The sequence below is a fragment of the Oratosquilla oratoria genome, chromosome 5 (genome assembly GCF_046742065.1).
Source record: "Oratosquilla oratoria isolate Oo_2021 chromosome 5, ASM4674206v1, whole genome shotgun sequence".
In the NCBI taxonomy this organism is placed as follows: domain Eukaryota; kingdom Metazoa; phylum Arthropoda; class Malacostraca; order Stomatopoda; family Squillidae; genus Oratosquilla; species Oratosquilla oratoria.
In genome coordinates, this window is record NC_134781.1 from 76,951,557 (window position 1) to 76,964,056 (window position 12,500).

General features: G+C 40.0%; 2 protein-coding genes across 4 annotated transcripts in view; one reads left to right on the top strand and one right to left on the bottom strand.

The window, feature by feature from the left end:
• The window catches only part of LOC143025843 (putative ammonium transporter 3), an 18,882-nt gene extending 11,820 nt beyond the window's left edge, over positions 1–7,062 (top strand). Inside the window, exons 7-13 of the mRNA XM_076185855.1 lie at positions 531–706; positions 1,336–1,467; positions 1,670–1,765; positions 2,692–2,780; positions 3,881–4,061; positions 4,425–4,501; positions 5,053–7,062. Coding sequence (XP_076041970.1) covers positions 531–706; positions 1,336–1,467; positions 1,670–1,765; positions 2,692–2,780; positions 3,881–4,061; positions 4,425–4,501; positions 5,053–5,199 — 898 coding nt within the window. The 3' untranslated portion in view covers positions 5,200–7,062. The remainder of the gene's footprint in view (positions 1–530; positions 707–1,335; positions 1,468–1,669; positions 1,766–2,691; positions 2,781–3,880; positions 4,062–4,424; positions 4,502–5,052) is intronic.
• Positions 7,063–9,708: 2,646 nt separating this feature from the next.
• LOC143025574 (uncharacterized) overlaps positions 9,709–12,500 on the bottom strand; it is a 38,090-nt gene continuing 35,298 nt past the window's right edge. For all 3 annotated transcript variants that reach the window (XM_076185460.1, XM_076185461.1, XM_076185459.1), the window contains one exon: positions 9,709–11,629. In XM_076185460.1, the coding sequence (XP_076041575.1) occupies positions 11,465–11,629 (165 nt within the window). In that variant the 3' untranslated portion in view covers positions 9,709–11,464. The remainder of the gene's footprint in view (positions 11,630–12,500) is intronic.

The window sequence follows — 12,500 nt, forward strand, 5'->3', positions numbered from 1 at the left end:
TAGGGGGACTACGTCAGAGGATGTACATGTAATATGGGCACAGGTTACAAGGAAAATCTATCTCTCCAAGGGCAAGACAGAAACACGAATGAGTATCAATTCTCCTGGAATAAGGAGCGATGAATTCGCCGTTTCAGGAGGAAGTCGATGAAGTAAGAGTATGAGGAGTAGAATTTGTGAGGGAGTCATCAGGAGTTCAGGGTAGTGGTTCAGGTTGGAACTGCCTAGTGTAGGCCTTATGGTCTCTTGCAGTCTCCTTCATTCTTATGTTCTTAAAAGTCTTTCCTCTAAGGTAAATATAACCGCATGACGTTCAACAGACTGAAGACCCCGCGTTCACACACAACCGCGCAGTTTTCCTTGAATATAAGTGGAGGTCTCCACACACAACCGCGCAGTTTTCCTTGACTATCAGTGGAGGTCTTTACAAACAACCGCGCAGTTTTTTCTTAACTATGCGTTACCGCCGCGGTTGAAACCGCTAGTGTGCACAGGGCCTAAACGAAAGTACTCATTGTTGTACTCCTCAGTACCTTTGGCATTGGCGGTCACAAGTGGAAGTACGCAGCTCGAACGGCCGTGACGACCCTGCAAGCCTCGATTGGGGGCGGTCTGGCCGGGATGAGCATCTCTTGGTTCAACAATCATCGTCTAGAGGTCGGAGACGTTGTCAACAGTGTCCTTGGAGCTCTAGTCAGCGTTACTGGTGAGTTAGGTGCATGATCACCTTTAACCAAAAATGCACACCAACCCACCACCTACATACATATACCAAGGCTTTTTTCCCCCTTACAAGGGAGGTAGCCAAAAAGGAAAAGGCATAAAATCATTCCCACCCATTCCATCCCAGAATACACTCCACACCCCTCCACCCTCCCTCTTATCTTAGCACCTCCTGGATGACGGGTCATCCCTGCACCTTGTCCACTGCCCACCACCTAAAAAAAAAAATAATAATAATTGGGATCTCCATGACTTTCTTGAATACGAGTCTTCGTGTCATAACACAAGGTTCCATTTGTGATATAATGATCACTTAACAATCAGTATATAGCCCTTCTTTGCCTTTTGAAGTTAAGTCCAATTTCTCTTGTGTAATATGAAGATCATTTGAATAGGATTTCACCTTTATCATGTGTCACATTACATTATGAAATAAAGTTCAAGGTCTCTTGCCTAAGATATCCTTTAACAAATAAATAGTAGTAGTAGTAGTAGTGGGTCACCATTTATTGAGACAAAGATGTCCAGGTTCTCTTGTAAAAAAAAAAAAAAAAAAAAAAAAAAAAAAAAAAAAATATCCACATTTTGCTTATGTCTGTTGTGTCAACACAGCGGGTTGTTCACTTTTCACCACGTGGGAGGCGCTCATCGTTGGCACAGTGGGAGGAACCATCGCCGTTCTCAGCATGCCCGTCTTCGACAAGTTCCACATCGACGATCCTGTTGGGGCCACTTCGGTTCACGGTAAGACCGCCCACCGTGGACTGTGCTCCTGACTGCTGTGGATATCCAATCACTAAAATTCAAGGCAACAGTTATTATTACCGATACTATAATCGATTATTATCACTATCATTATTGTTAGTATTATCAACAATATTATTGATATTCGTCTCATTATCACTGAATTGCTATAGTCTAACACGGTACCGGTTCGTCTACACAGGGCTGTGTGGCTTTTGGGCGATGGTGGCCATCGGTCTCTTTGTTGATGCTGATGAGCTTCTGGGATGGACGGGAGGTCACTCAGGAGTCTTTCGAGGTGAGGTTTCCGTCATACCCACCCAACCCCGAAACTACACTTTTCTCTCTCTTTATACATTTTGTTATTTTGTATTCTTTACATGCCTCCGTTTCTGGCTCCATCTTTATCCATCATTCACAAATCTATTTGTTGTTTGTATTGTTGTTTTATCTCTCATTTCTATATTTCCCTAACCTATCTCCCCCCCCCCGTCTCCATCTGTTGTTATGTTATTGGTTTATCTATATTTCTATATTTCCCTATTCCAACATCCCCCGTCTAACTCTTTGTTGTTATTTATATTCTTTGTCTCCATTTGTGTATGTTCTATGCGGTCAGTATTTCCGGGGACTTGGTGACAATCCTATGGGCCAGGTCACTCAGCATCTTGATATCGGTTACTCATAGAATTCAACAGCGTTTCATAATGGCCATAACCACCGCGACTCTCCTATAAGTTTCATGTCAAACAGCTTAGCCATTTTAACGAAACGCCCGATAAAATAAAGAAAAAGGAGAATAAAGAAAAAAATAAACTCCCACATTTCGATCCGAAGGGGTTATCACATTGGGCTTTTTTCCCTTCAACCTCCGATAAATCGGCGGTGCAGCGCCCACCTCCAGCACTTTTCCCGCCGTAAAACCACATTGACAAACTATTTTGTTTTCTCGACAATTTACATAGAATTTAATTTAACAAATTGGAGGAAAATTAATAAATTAATTTCCTCCAGCATATCAGATCCCTTCCCGAAAGCTGCGAGCTGTAAATATGCCCCCAACTGTCGGAGGAAAAATAGCCCAGTGTGATATCGCCTTCACGAGAGCTGTGCATGTTGAGTGCCTGTTTACGAAAGTTCCTGTCTAAGTTCTAACAGAGATACTTTCAGGATACTTTCTCGTAGCTGTCCTGGAAGAGTAATTCTTCATCTGTTATTCCGCAGGAGGTGGGTTCCACTTGCTGGGCATACAGATGCTGGCCTGTGTCTGCATCTTGGTGTGGTCGGGAGTATCTACGTTCATCATTCTATCGGTACGTTACGCATTACTGATCACAATACAATTCGTTATAGGACAGGCGCACTGCTCTATTGTAACGATGGTCGTGTCGCTTGATGTCAGAGATAAAAATCTAAAGCAGGGAGACCAAAAAGTCCACAGTCGGTGATTAATAAAGCAGATGGACACAGAGTAAAGGTTCTCTGTGAAAGATGGCGTAAATCTGTTTATAAAGATGACATCTGCAGATTTTGATTTTGTTGTGTTTGTGGGGGGGGGGGCCTAAGTGGGTTGTTTATTATTTTTCATAATGATTTTTTGTAAACAGGCTGAAGAAATGGGGCTTCCTCTTTGTGTCATTTTGCGAGAAGAAAACGGGGGTGAAGGGGATCTGCTCAAGGTTGTCACGTGACCTCGGGTACGGAAAGGCCAGCTACGCCACGGGGAGTTTGACCATTGTGTGTGTTGTAGTCCGTAGAGGGGGCTAGTGATTTGGCACTATTCCGGCAAAATAGCCTTAGTGACGCCCCCCCCCCCGGGCAATGTCACCCCCCCTAAATGTGCCGCCCCAGGGCATATGTCCCCCCCCCCCTTCCTCCATGTGAGCGCCCTGGGTAATCAAACATGTGACGTCAGCGTTGCCGTGACGTGACTGGCGTCAGACGGTTTCTGGGTGTTGGATCACGTGGTGTTAGTATGACGTCACGTTTTCCAACATGACGTCACACTTTCGTCATATAGTACACCTTGCTTTTGTTTGTTCAGCTGTGTAAAAACCACATCTGAAATATCACGGCTCAAATTAAGTACTTTATCCAAGTAAATTCAAAGTTTAAGATGAATGAAATTTTCAGATGTTAATTAGAATATAATTGAGTCGGATGTTCGCTGGCCGAGCGGGTTAGAGCGTCGCTACTTGCGGCGGTGGTCAAGGTGACGGCAGTTCGAGCCCTGCCGCCAGCGATTTGGACCAAGGGCATGGTTCATTAAATTCCACGCTGCAAAGTCCTCTGTAAGAGGCACCGTCCCAGTGTCTTGATAGAGGCGAGTTTCGTCATGTTAAACTAAATCATCATAGAGTAGGGTACTTAGGTCGCGTGGCGGTTTCATCTCTTCCTCCACGTTCAATTTCAGACCATCAACAAGTTCATAACTCCCATTCGAATGTCCGAGTGGGAGGAGCTTGTGGGCGCGGACTTCGCCGAGCACGGCATCAGGAGGGTCGGTGCTGGCGTTTCCAGAGCAGTGTCGGTTCTTGGGCTGCAACACAACGGCTTCGACTACAGCGATATCAACCCTATGGGTGATAACCCATGTGAGTATGTCTCCCGGCACCTACCGTGTCCTTTTGCCTTTCCCCTCATTCTTCCGTTTCCCCTCTCTCTAGCAAAGAAAAATTAAAATAAAACTGAGAAAAAAACAAGTAGTTGTAAAACTGCCGAAACGTTTCTTCAGAAAATTAGGAGTTTTGTAACGATTTAACGTATTTTTGCGTCAGAAACTGCCCTGTTTGTTATTTTTCAACTTTCGAATCTCCTGTATGTGCATTTCTTACCTTTTTTTCACTCCACACCCGAATGTTCTCCTACTTTTCCCCGAAAATCTTTAACACTTTACCATCCACCCATCCGTTTCTCCTCAGACTTTTGTGTCTCACACTATTTCCAATCCTTCCCAGGTCATCAATATGTCCTTGACCAACTAAAAGGACTCGAATCTCGCAGAGGATCCACTCTTTCCAAGGCTGTTGCGCAGGTAAGGACAATGTACTTCTCTTCGTTTAACCCCTGGATTCCCGTCTCTGCTTCTGTTGGTCAGTTAGAGATGTTGAAATATGTTGTGATGGGGGGAGGGGGTGGATTTTCCCTAAATTAAAACCACACTTTCCGGCATTATCTGGAGTGACTTTTTCACAGTTTATTACTATTTTTTTCATCACAACAGGAATGTGTTATAGAATATTGAAAATGTGGTTAATTGGAAATTATCATCATCTGGAGGCAGGACTGATTTCTGAAAAAAAAAATACAAGACTGAGGACCAATTTTGTGATTTCGGACTTGATTGTAAATTGAGGTTCAGTGTCTTGTGGCATCATAGTATTAACAACTGTGTCTTGCTACATTGCTTCTGACTCAGGGCAGAGCGGGATACAGGGATGACCTATCATCCATGAGGAGCTAAGATGAGGTGTGGGTGGGTGGGAGTGGGTACTTGTCTTTTGACTTGGCTACCCCCCTCGTAAGGTGGAAAAAAGCTTGGTACACAGAAAGATAGGATTAACAACTCCTTTCTTACTCCTACAGGTGAGCAATATGGCCTCCAAAAACCGGAAAGCAAACAAGAAGAAAAAGAAGGACATCAGTCGCGTTCGAAGTGCCGGTCTTCGGAACGGCTCTGCTAAGATCACTCCGATCGAAATGGCCGACGGCTTTGGCAACGATTGGCCGTGAAGAAGGCCCTCCTTCCTGAGCATCCTCTCTGAATATGACCTGAAAGCCAGTCGTGATATGCCCTACGATAACGACACCAGTGAATCTGAGACAGAGAGGAGGGATTATGATTTGGCTTCTTGACCTTCAAGTGTCGAGAAATACTTGGGGAGGCGACATTTGGTGGATATCAAATTGTCTTATTTCTTTATTTACTTTTTTTTCGTAACTTCAGAAATTGTGACCCTTAAGCCTTTGGATCCTACGACAATTGTTGTATTCCCTAATAAGGACAGGAGAATTAGTGACGTCAAGTCGTTTCTCAAAACAACGAATGGACGCTTCTGATATACACGCTGTTAATGACATGTTATATAGAAAAACAAATTACACGCATAAGCAGTAAGTGACACAAGTGGCTGAAATGCATAAAAATATATAACATACGTAATGATTAAGATAAACAGTATCACAAAATTATTCTTACCCAGACACGTATATATATTCTTGCAGTGTAAGTCAAAAGTGAATATACATCAGGGTTTAGTCTACATAATAACGTACAATATAATCTAGTCAGGTATAGTTTAAGAGATATGTATATACGCTCACAAATTAAATTTTCATTTGCGTCTGCGTGTGTGTGTGTGTGTGTGTGCGTCTGTGTATACATAAAAACGTGTGCGCATAAGCGTATACGTACCTGCATCAGTGTCTATGTGTGTGAGAGAGAATACGTCGTAAGTTGAATAATCGTTATTTTGAATTGGTGTGCTATTGAACCCCATAGCCATACTAACATCTTTGACGGATTCTGATCTGCCATCAAACGTCTTTATCCAGCTCGTGGTTCCTCTGATCTATGTTCTGGCCAGTCGATGTGCCCTTGTGACGTCAGCCTCTCGGAATGAGTCAACCAATGGCATGTCAGTATTCTCGCCAAACGTCTCAAAGACACAAGATTCATACCAAATATCTGAAGGTCATGTGTGGCATATTTCTTTGCCAAGAGTAGTGAGGGATCGTAGAATTAAAACAGAAAATTAATTGAATATATCAATGGGTAAATAGATTAATGAAATAGAAATAAGGATAGATTAATATTAACCGAAAGAATAAAATTCCTTTTTGATTGGAGATTAGTTTTCAGTCACAAAATGTTATTTGTGATTGAAACCACATAGATAGTTACAGTTTCTAAATACGCACAAATATAAGAAACAGAAGAAGGTACAAGTACGCATGCGCGGTTATAATCATGTATATAGATGAAGATTAGATTACCATTTTATACTCCCTGTTAATGAACGTAGTAACTAATTAATTGATGAGTTAATTAATGGTCTTGCAGGATGATCATTCATTACCTGTAACAAATTTAGTTTAATTCAGGTTAGCGCATGATGACGTAAGGGACGGGGATTTTGGGCTAGAACGGCATAAGTCAACATCTTTGGCTGTTTGCAATGAATTTGGGAATTTTATTGTGGCTAACATCAAATGATTTTTTTTTCGGGGGAGGGAGGGTTACATACATACACGACGCTCACCCCTTTAAGTACAACACATGACTCATAGATTTTGATCCAAATAACTCCATTCTAGCAAAGGCCTCCAAGAAACAGGCCGGTCCTTGTCTGTGGTTCTTCGGCGAGCTGGGAAATAAAAACTCATTTCCCGGTTTAAAAACTAGCGTGAGCAAAAAAGGCCACAGTGGCCCGCTTAAGCCATGCCACGGGTAGAGACATTGACCTAATGGCCCTTGTCCACGCCACGGCCACTATATTTGTTTTCCCGCCAAACCAAAATGGCCGCCGTTTGGAAAGTTCACCAGTGGGTGACTGCATCACCAGCGACGGGGTTAACATTCAAACGTGTACATTTCCGAACCAGATATGCTGAGTACAAGTGAAAAAAAATGATAAAATATCTTTTATGTACTTACGATTCAGAGAACTTATAAATATATATTATGCTGGTTTTTTGTTGTTTTCTTTCTAGTTCCTTCTTTGAGGAATGACTTTTGCAATGTTACTATGTATACAGAACTAGCCAAATTACCCACGCGTTGCTGCGGGCAAATGATGATCATTTTAATTTTGATAGAATATGTGGAGAAAAGTTGCACGTATCAATATAATTCAGTGGAAAGGGAAACAAAAATAAAATGTTAAGAAAGAAAAAAAATCAATTTGAGGAGGGAGACGCCCTTTGGAAATAAAATATACTTATCCAAGTAGCCTGGGTTATGGTGAGTATACATGGTATATGGTTTGGGGGAGTTCGTGAACAAACAGACAGAGGCTACTACTTTATCATAGTAGATACAAATAAAAGATAGTTATCCAAGTACCTTGGGTTATAAGGTTTCAGAATATATGGTTATAGGGGTCTATCTGCAAAAGCCTATAAGGAGTTCGTGAATAATCCCTAACCTAATCATACCCCACCTAACTTTAACCTTAACCAAAATGTTTTTTTCTTTTTTAGAAATGAAATATAGTTATCCAAGTACCTGGACATTTTAGGGGTTTTGTCCAAGTTTTATTTGATTTATCTAATTTATTCCATCTTTCCTCTCTTTTGTTCAAATTTAATTTATATCATATAAATGTTTAATTTCTGTTCTGTTATTGTGTACTTCTTTTCACAACATGGTCGCACTATACTCATATTATCATAAAATATGACATTTCGCCACATTTTAGGACACCTCAGACACTCTGTTCCCACACATACAACTGTTCGATTTTTTGTTTGTTAGTTTGAGTTACATTTCACATCATGGTTTATTGGTTTAACATAAGTCATATCATACTCATGAAATTATAAATTGTAACATTACGACACATTATAGATCAACACCTCACATATACTGTTTCTGCACTCACACAATAATTTATTATAAACTCTAACGGACCCCCCACTAAGGTGGGAACGCGGAGTCAATCCACTATGGATATTGCCAGCTTTATTCTCAGAGTAACATTCTTCTGAAGGAGCTACAAGCGAAACCGGTCAGGAATAAACTCGGAACTTTTTTCCACCTTTTTCAACTTGTCACAATGTCTCAACATTCATTTATTTATCTATTTATTTATTTACTTATTTATCATAATTATTATTATTATTATTATTATTATTATCATCATTATTATTATTATTATTATTATTATTATTATTATCATTATTATTACTATTATTATTATTATTACTAATTATGCATGTTAGGCCATGGGAGTCATTCAATTGCTAAGTGGATTTTATTTATTTATTTCATTTTTCAAAATAACCATGGTCTTACATGTATGTGTTATGTATGTGTGTTTACTGACCTAGACCCAATTTGTCAGTAAATGATTGATTTTTTGAATTTTGCTTTTCTAATTTTTGAGGATGACATTTTGTGTTGGAGCAGGTGCTCACGTAACATTGGTGCGCAAATAAGGTCTACAACTATATGCAAATGGAGAACTCCGTCTCCCTAATAGTAATAGTGAATATTGTCATTAGGTTTATGCCTAACCTACCAATACCGTGCACGCCTAAACCTCTGAGACACGCTGAAAAGGATCACAGTTAGCGATCGCAATATGCGTATCTTCAAATAACTTTCTTTTCTCCGATAGTGAGATATTCATTCTATTCTACCAATATGTTAGAGCATTCAACTATTCAACTCGCTTGATATATGTGTGTATATATATATATATATATGTATATATATATGCACACACAGCATGATCGTGAACTTCACCGACAAACTTTAGGCATACATTCTCCACTGATAAACCCCACAATATTCTATAGTGAAATGCAAAATTATTTTTGCAAACAGTTTGGAAGCCCAAGTCAGTACACTCTGCAGCTAACCTAACACCGATGACTAGAGATGAGGTTGGGTCCACTTTCACTGTTCATTTACTGATTGTATACACGCGTTTAAAAAGCCACTTTTCCCAAAACAATATTTCGAATTTAATGGTGTGAATTTGAGTTTGCATATAAATATATATCGCTCATTCATTTCAACACTGACATAACTCAAAAAATGCTACTTTTCAGGAGAAGCAAAATTAACTTTTAATCATGTAATACAGTCTCCCATGGAACTTTTAAACGAGGTATTTAGCAATGAATTTTTATTTCATGATTAAATGTAGCACATGACATCTCATATTAGAAATACATTTATTATAAACATGCTTTGTGCCTATTTGAGAAATAAATTTGGAATTATGACGTTATTGCCTTGAGCGACATCTAGCGGCCAGTTTTGCTACTAGAGTTATGTCGTTCTTTCCACAAATAAATATAGAAAATGGCAAATTCAGTGGCATAAATAACTCAAAATCTTCAATTTTTGAGTTATGTCATTGTTGAAATGAATGAGCGATATGTACTGACTTTCTCTTGATTACACATGTATTATGTCGGGTATTTGGATAAAGACTGGCTTGGAAATAAAAAGAAAAAATAAGAATGGATAAAGACTGGCTTGGAAATAAAAAGAAAAAAATAAGAATCAGTATGGCTTTATTTAATAGACGTCATATATATATATGTATATATATACATGGAACCCATCACAATGCCCTAAACAAAAAATATCTTAAATGTGGTCAGATTACTCATATAAATAGGTCTGGTAATGGCAACGAAAGCTTAACAAAGCAAGAATTGGGTAAAACATTAACAGTTAATAAAGTTATTTTAGAGGTAGGTAGAGAGATGGGAAGGCATGAGGGTGAAGGAGATGGGGAAAGAGAGAATGTTGGGGCTATAATAATAATGAGGATCAATACACAGTCATGGGATTGTCGTTAACACATAGAAACATACGCCAGGAGGCGTCTAGCTGCGGCCGAAGCCGCCAATCAGCCTTGCCCAAATGACGAGGACAGCTGGGACAAATGACAAACGCTGGAGGCTGTTTGGAAGCGATCCGAGAGCCTAATGCTTACACAGGGGCAGTAGGATCGAATACATTAGAAAGTAGAACAATCGCTAATGGTCCATTTCTTTGTGGTGTTGTTTCAGTCGTCTATAGTTACACCCTAGCACAGATAGAACTAAACTATGGCCAAGGTGGAAAAAAGAGGGGCATAACTCAATACATTTACATGCATACATACATACATACATACATACATACATACATATATATATATATATATATATATATATATATATATATATATATATATATATATATATATATATGCAAGTGCTGAGGAAACTATGTTCCTAGCTCTGCTTCATGAAGAGACATTTAGGATAATTCACAATAGGAACTTGGAACATCTCATCGTCATACCGCTCATATATATATATATATATATATATATATATATATATATATATATAAATACATATATATATATATATATATATATATACATACATATGACGTAATTGGGAGCAGGAAACAGGAATCTTAGTTTGAGTCTATTCCTGACAAGTTTCGCAGGTATGCTTTCTCAAGGAAATGAGAATGCCTGCGAAACTAGTCAGGAATAAACTCGGACTAAGACTCCTGTGTTTACTACTCTCACATACGTCAACATGTCAGAATGTCTCAACAATATATACATATATATGCTCCATTTGCATTATTTTGTCTCATGACGCAACAAACTAGCCACAATTGTAAATAAATACTTGCAGATCACATACATATGGATATGTACGCTAACAAACCGTATACATATATAGGCGTGCATGTTTAAGTTCATGCATATGTGTGTGTGTGTGTATGTGTGCAAAGTAGACGATAGAGTTTGAAAAAGATCCACAATGTGGCCTATGCAATATTTTGTAACACTTTCTTTTTTCAAGACGTACCTTTCAAGGTACTATTGATGTATTCAATACCTCAGTTCTTTTATTGTCGAACTTGGCCATTTGAAGTTTCCCTTTTCTCTTTTCTAACTGTAAAACCTGATAGAAATTTCTGATGGAGATTCTTTTCCATTAGCTTTTCGTGTTCATCGTTCAAGCACTCTCGCTTGTTCCATTCAACTTTGCGGAAATTTACAAGTCATAGAAAATATACCAATCTTGGCTAAACTTGCACATTATAACAAGAAGAATAAGTTAACAAACTGCGGGGGAAAGTGATCTTGTATGGGATATACGAAACTTGCAAATGAGGTTTTCTACAATATTAGTGCAGAAAATTCTTCTTCGCTAACATGTGAAATCGCTTGGGATTTATTTGACAAATCAGCACCATTATCCCATCACCATCTTCACCGACGCGACATTCTGGATCCGTCCTTGAGTTCTAATTGGCTAGTTGGGCTTTTATCCACTCTAAGTAGGCTCCTACCCTTGTGTAAACACCTGGGAGATCGGCGTCTGTACAGGACCCGGATCCAAAGGACACAACTCCTACAACTTCAAAAGTCCCGTCTGGCTTTTTCATGATGCAAGGGCCTCCACTGTCACCCTGTAGGAGGAAGAAAGGACAAAGACTAATTTCTTTTGCAAAGGAGATGCAATGGGGGAAATGTTGGACAAATGTAATTTGAAGACCAGGAAAATTGTTCCACCTACTCTCGCTCTGTTTCTATCCTGTCTCATTCGTTTGGTGCCTGAGTCAGACAACACACACACACACACACATTCACACACACATACACATACAGACACAGTCTCACACACACATACACATACGCAGACACATTCACACACACATATTCACACATAAACACACCACTTCTAGATTTTTATTTTTAAACCTTTTCACTTCTCTTTTGTGTTAGGGAAGTTATCCTCACCTCTCCTTCTCCTCCTCCTCACCTCTAGTCCTGGCCCTTCTCACGACCCTTTCAACCCCGAGACTCCAAGGGGGCCAGACCGTATTAGACGCAGCCAGCCGTGTGAATCGCACAAAGCTTCTTTGAAGAAACGCACGTGCAGTTCACCAGCCTAAGAACAGACCATCGCCGGCCCCAGCGATAACTTCTGTGCCTCATCCGGCTGCGTCGGGACAGACAACGGTTCTTTGAGGAACGCACGTACAGTACCAGCCCCATACCTTCCATTTTGGTGATTCAGCGCAGATCGCCTAGGATCATCATGCTGCAAGACTAGCTCGCTGCCTCCGTCGCACTCTCCTCCTTCCCCTCCCCCGCAAGCAGACCGCCCTGGGACACAACTTGAAGCACAGTCGTCACCTCTCTAGCCGTCTCCCCCCTCCCCCATTTTGTCGCACTTATAGTGAGCCATTTCACCATTGGCGCCCAACTCAATTTCTAAATAAATACTACTGTTCTCTTGATCGGAGTTTGCCTTCCAGCCAGTCCTAACATTTTGAC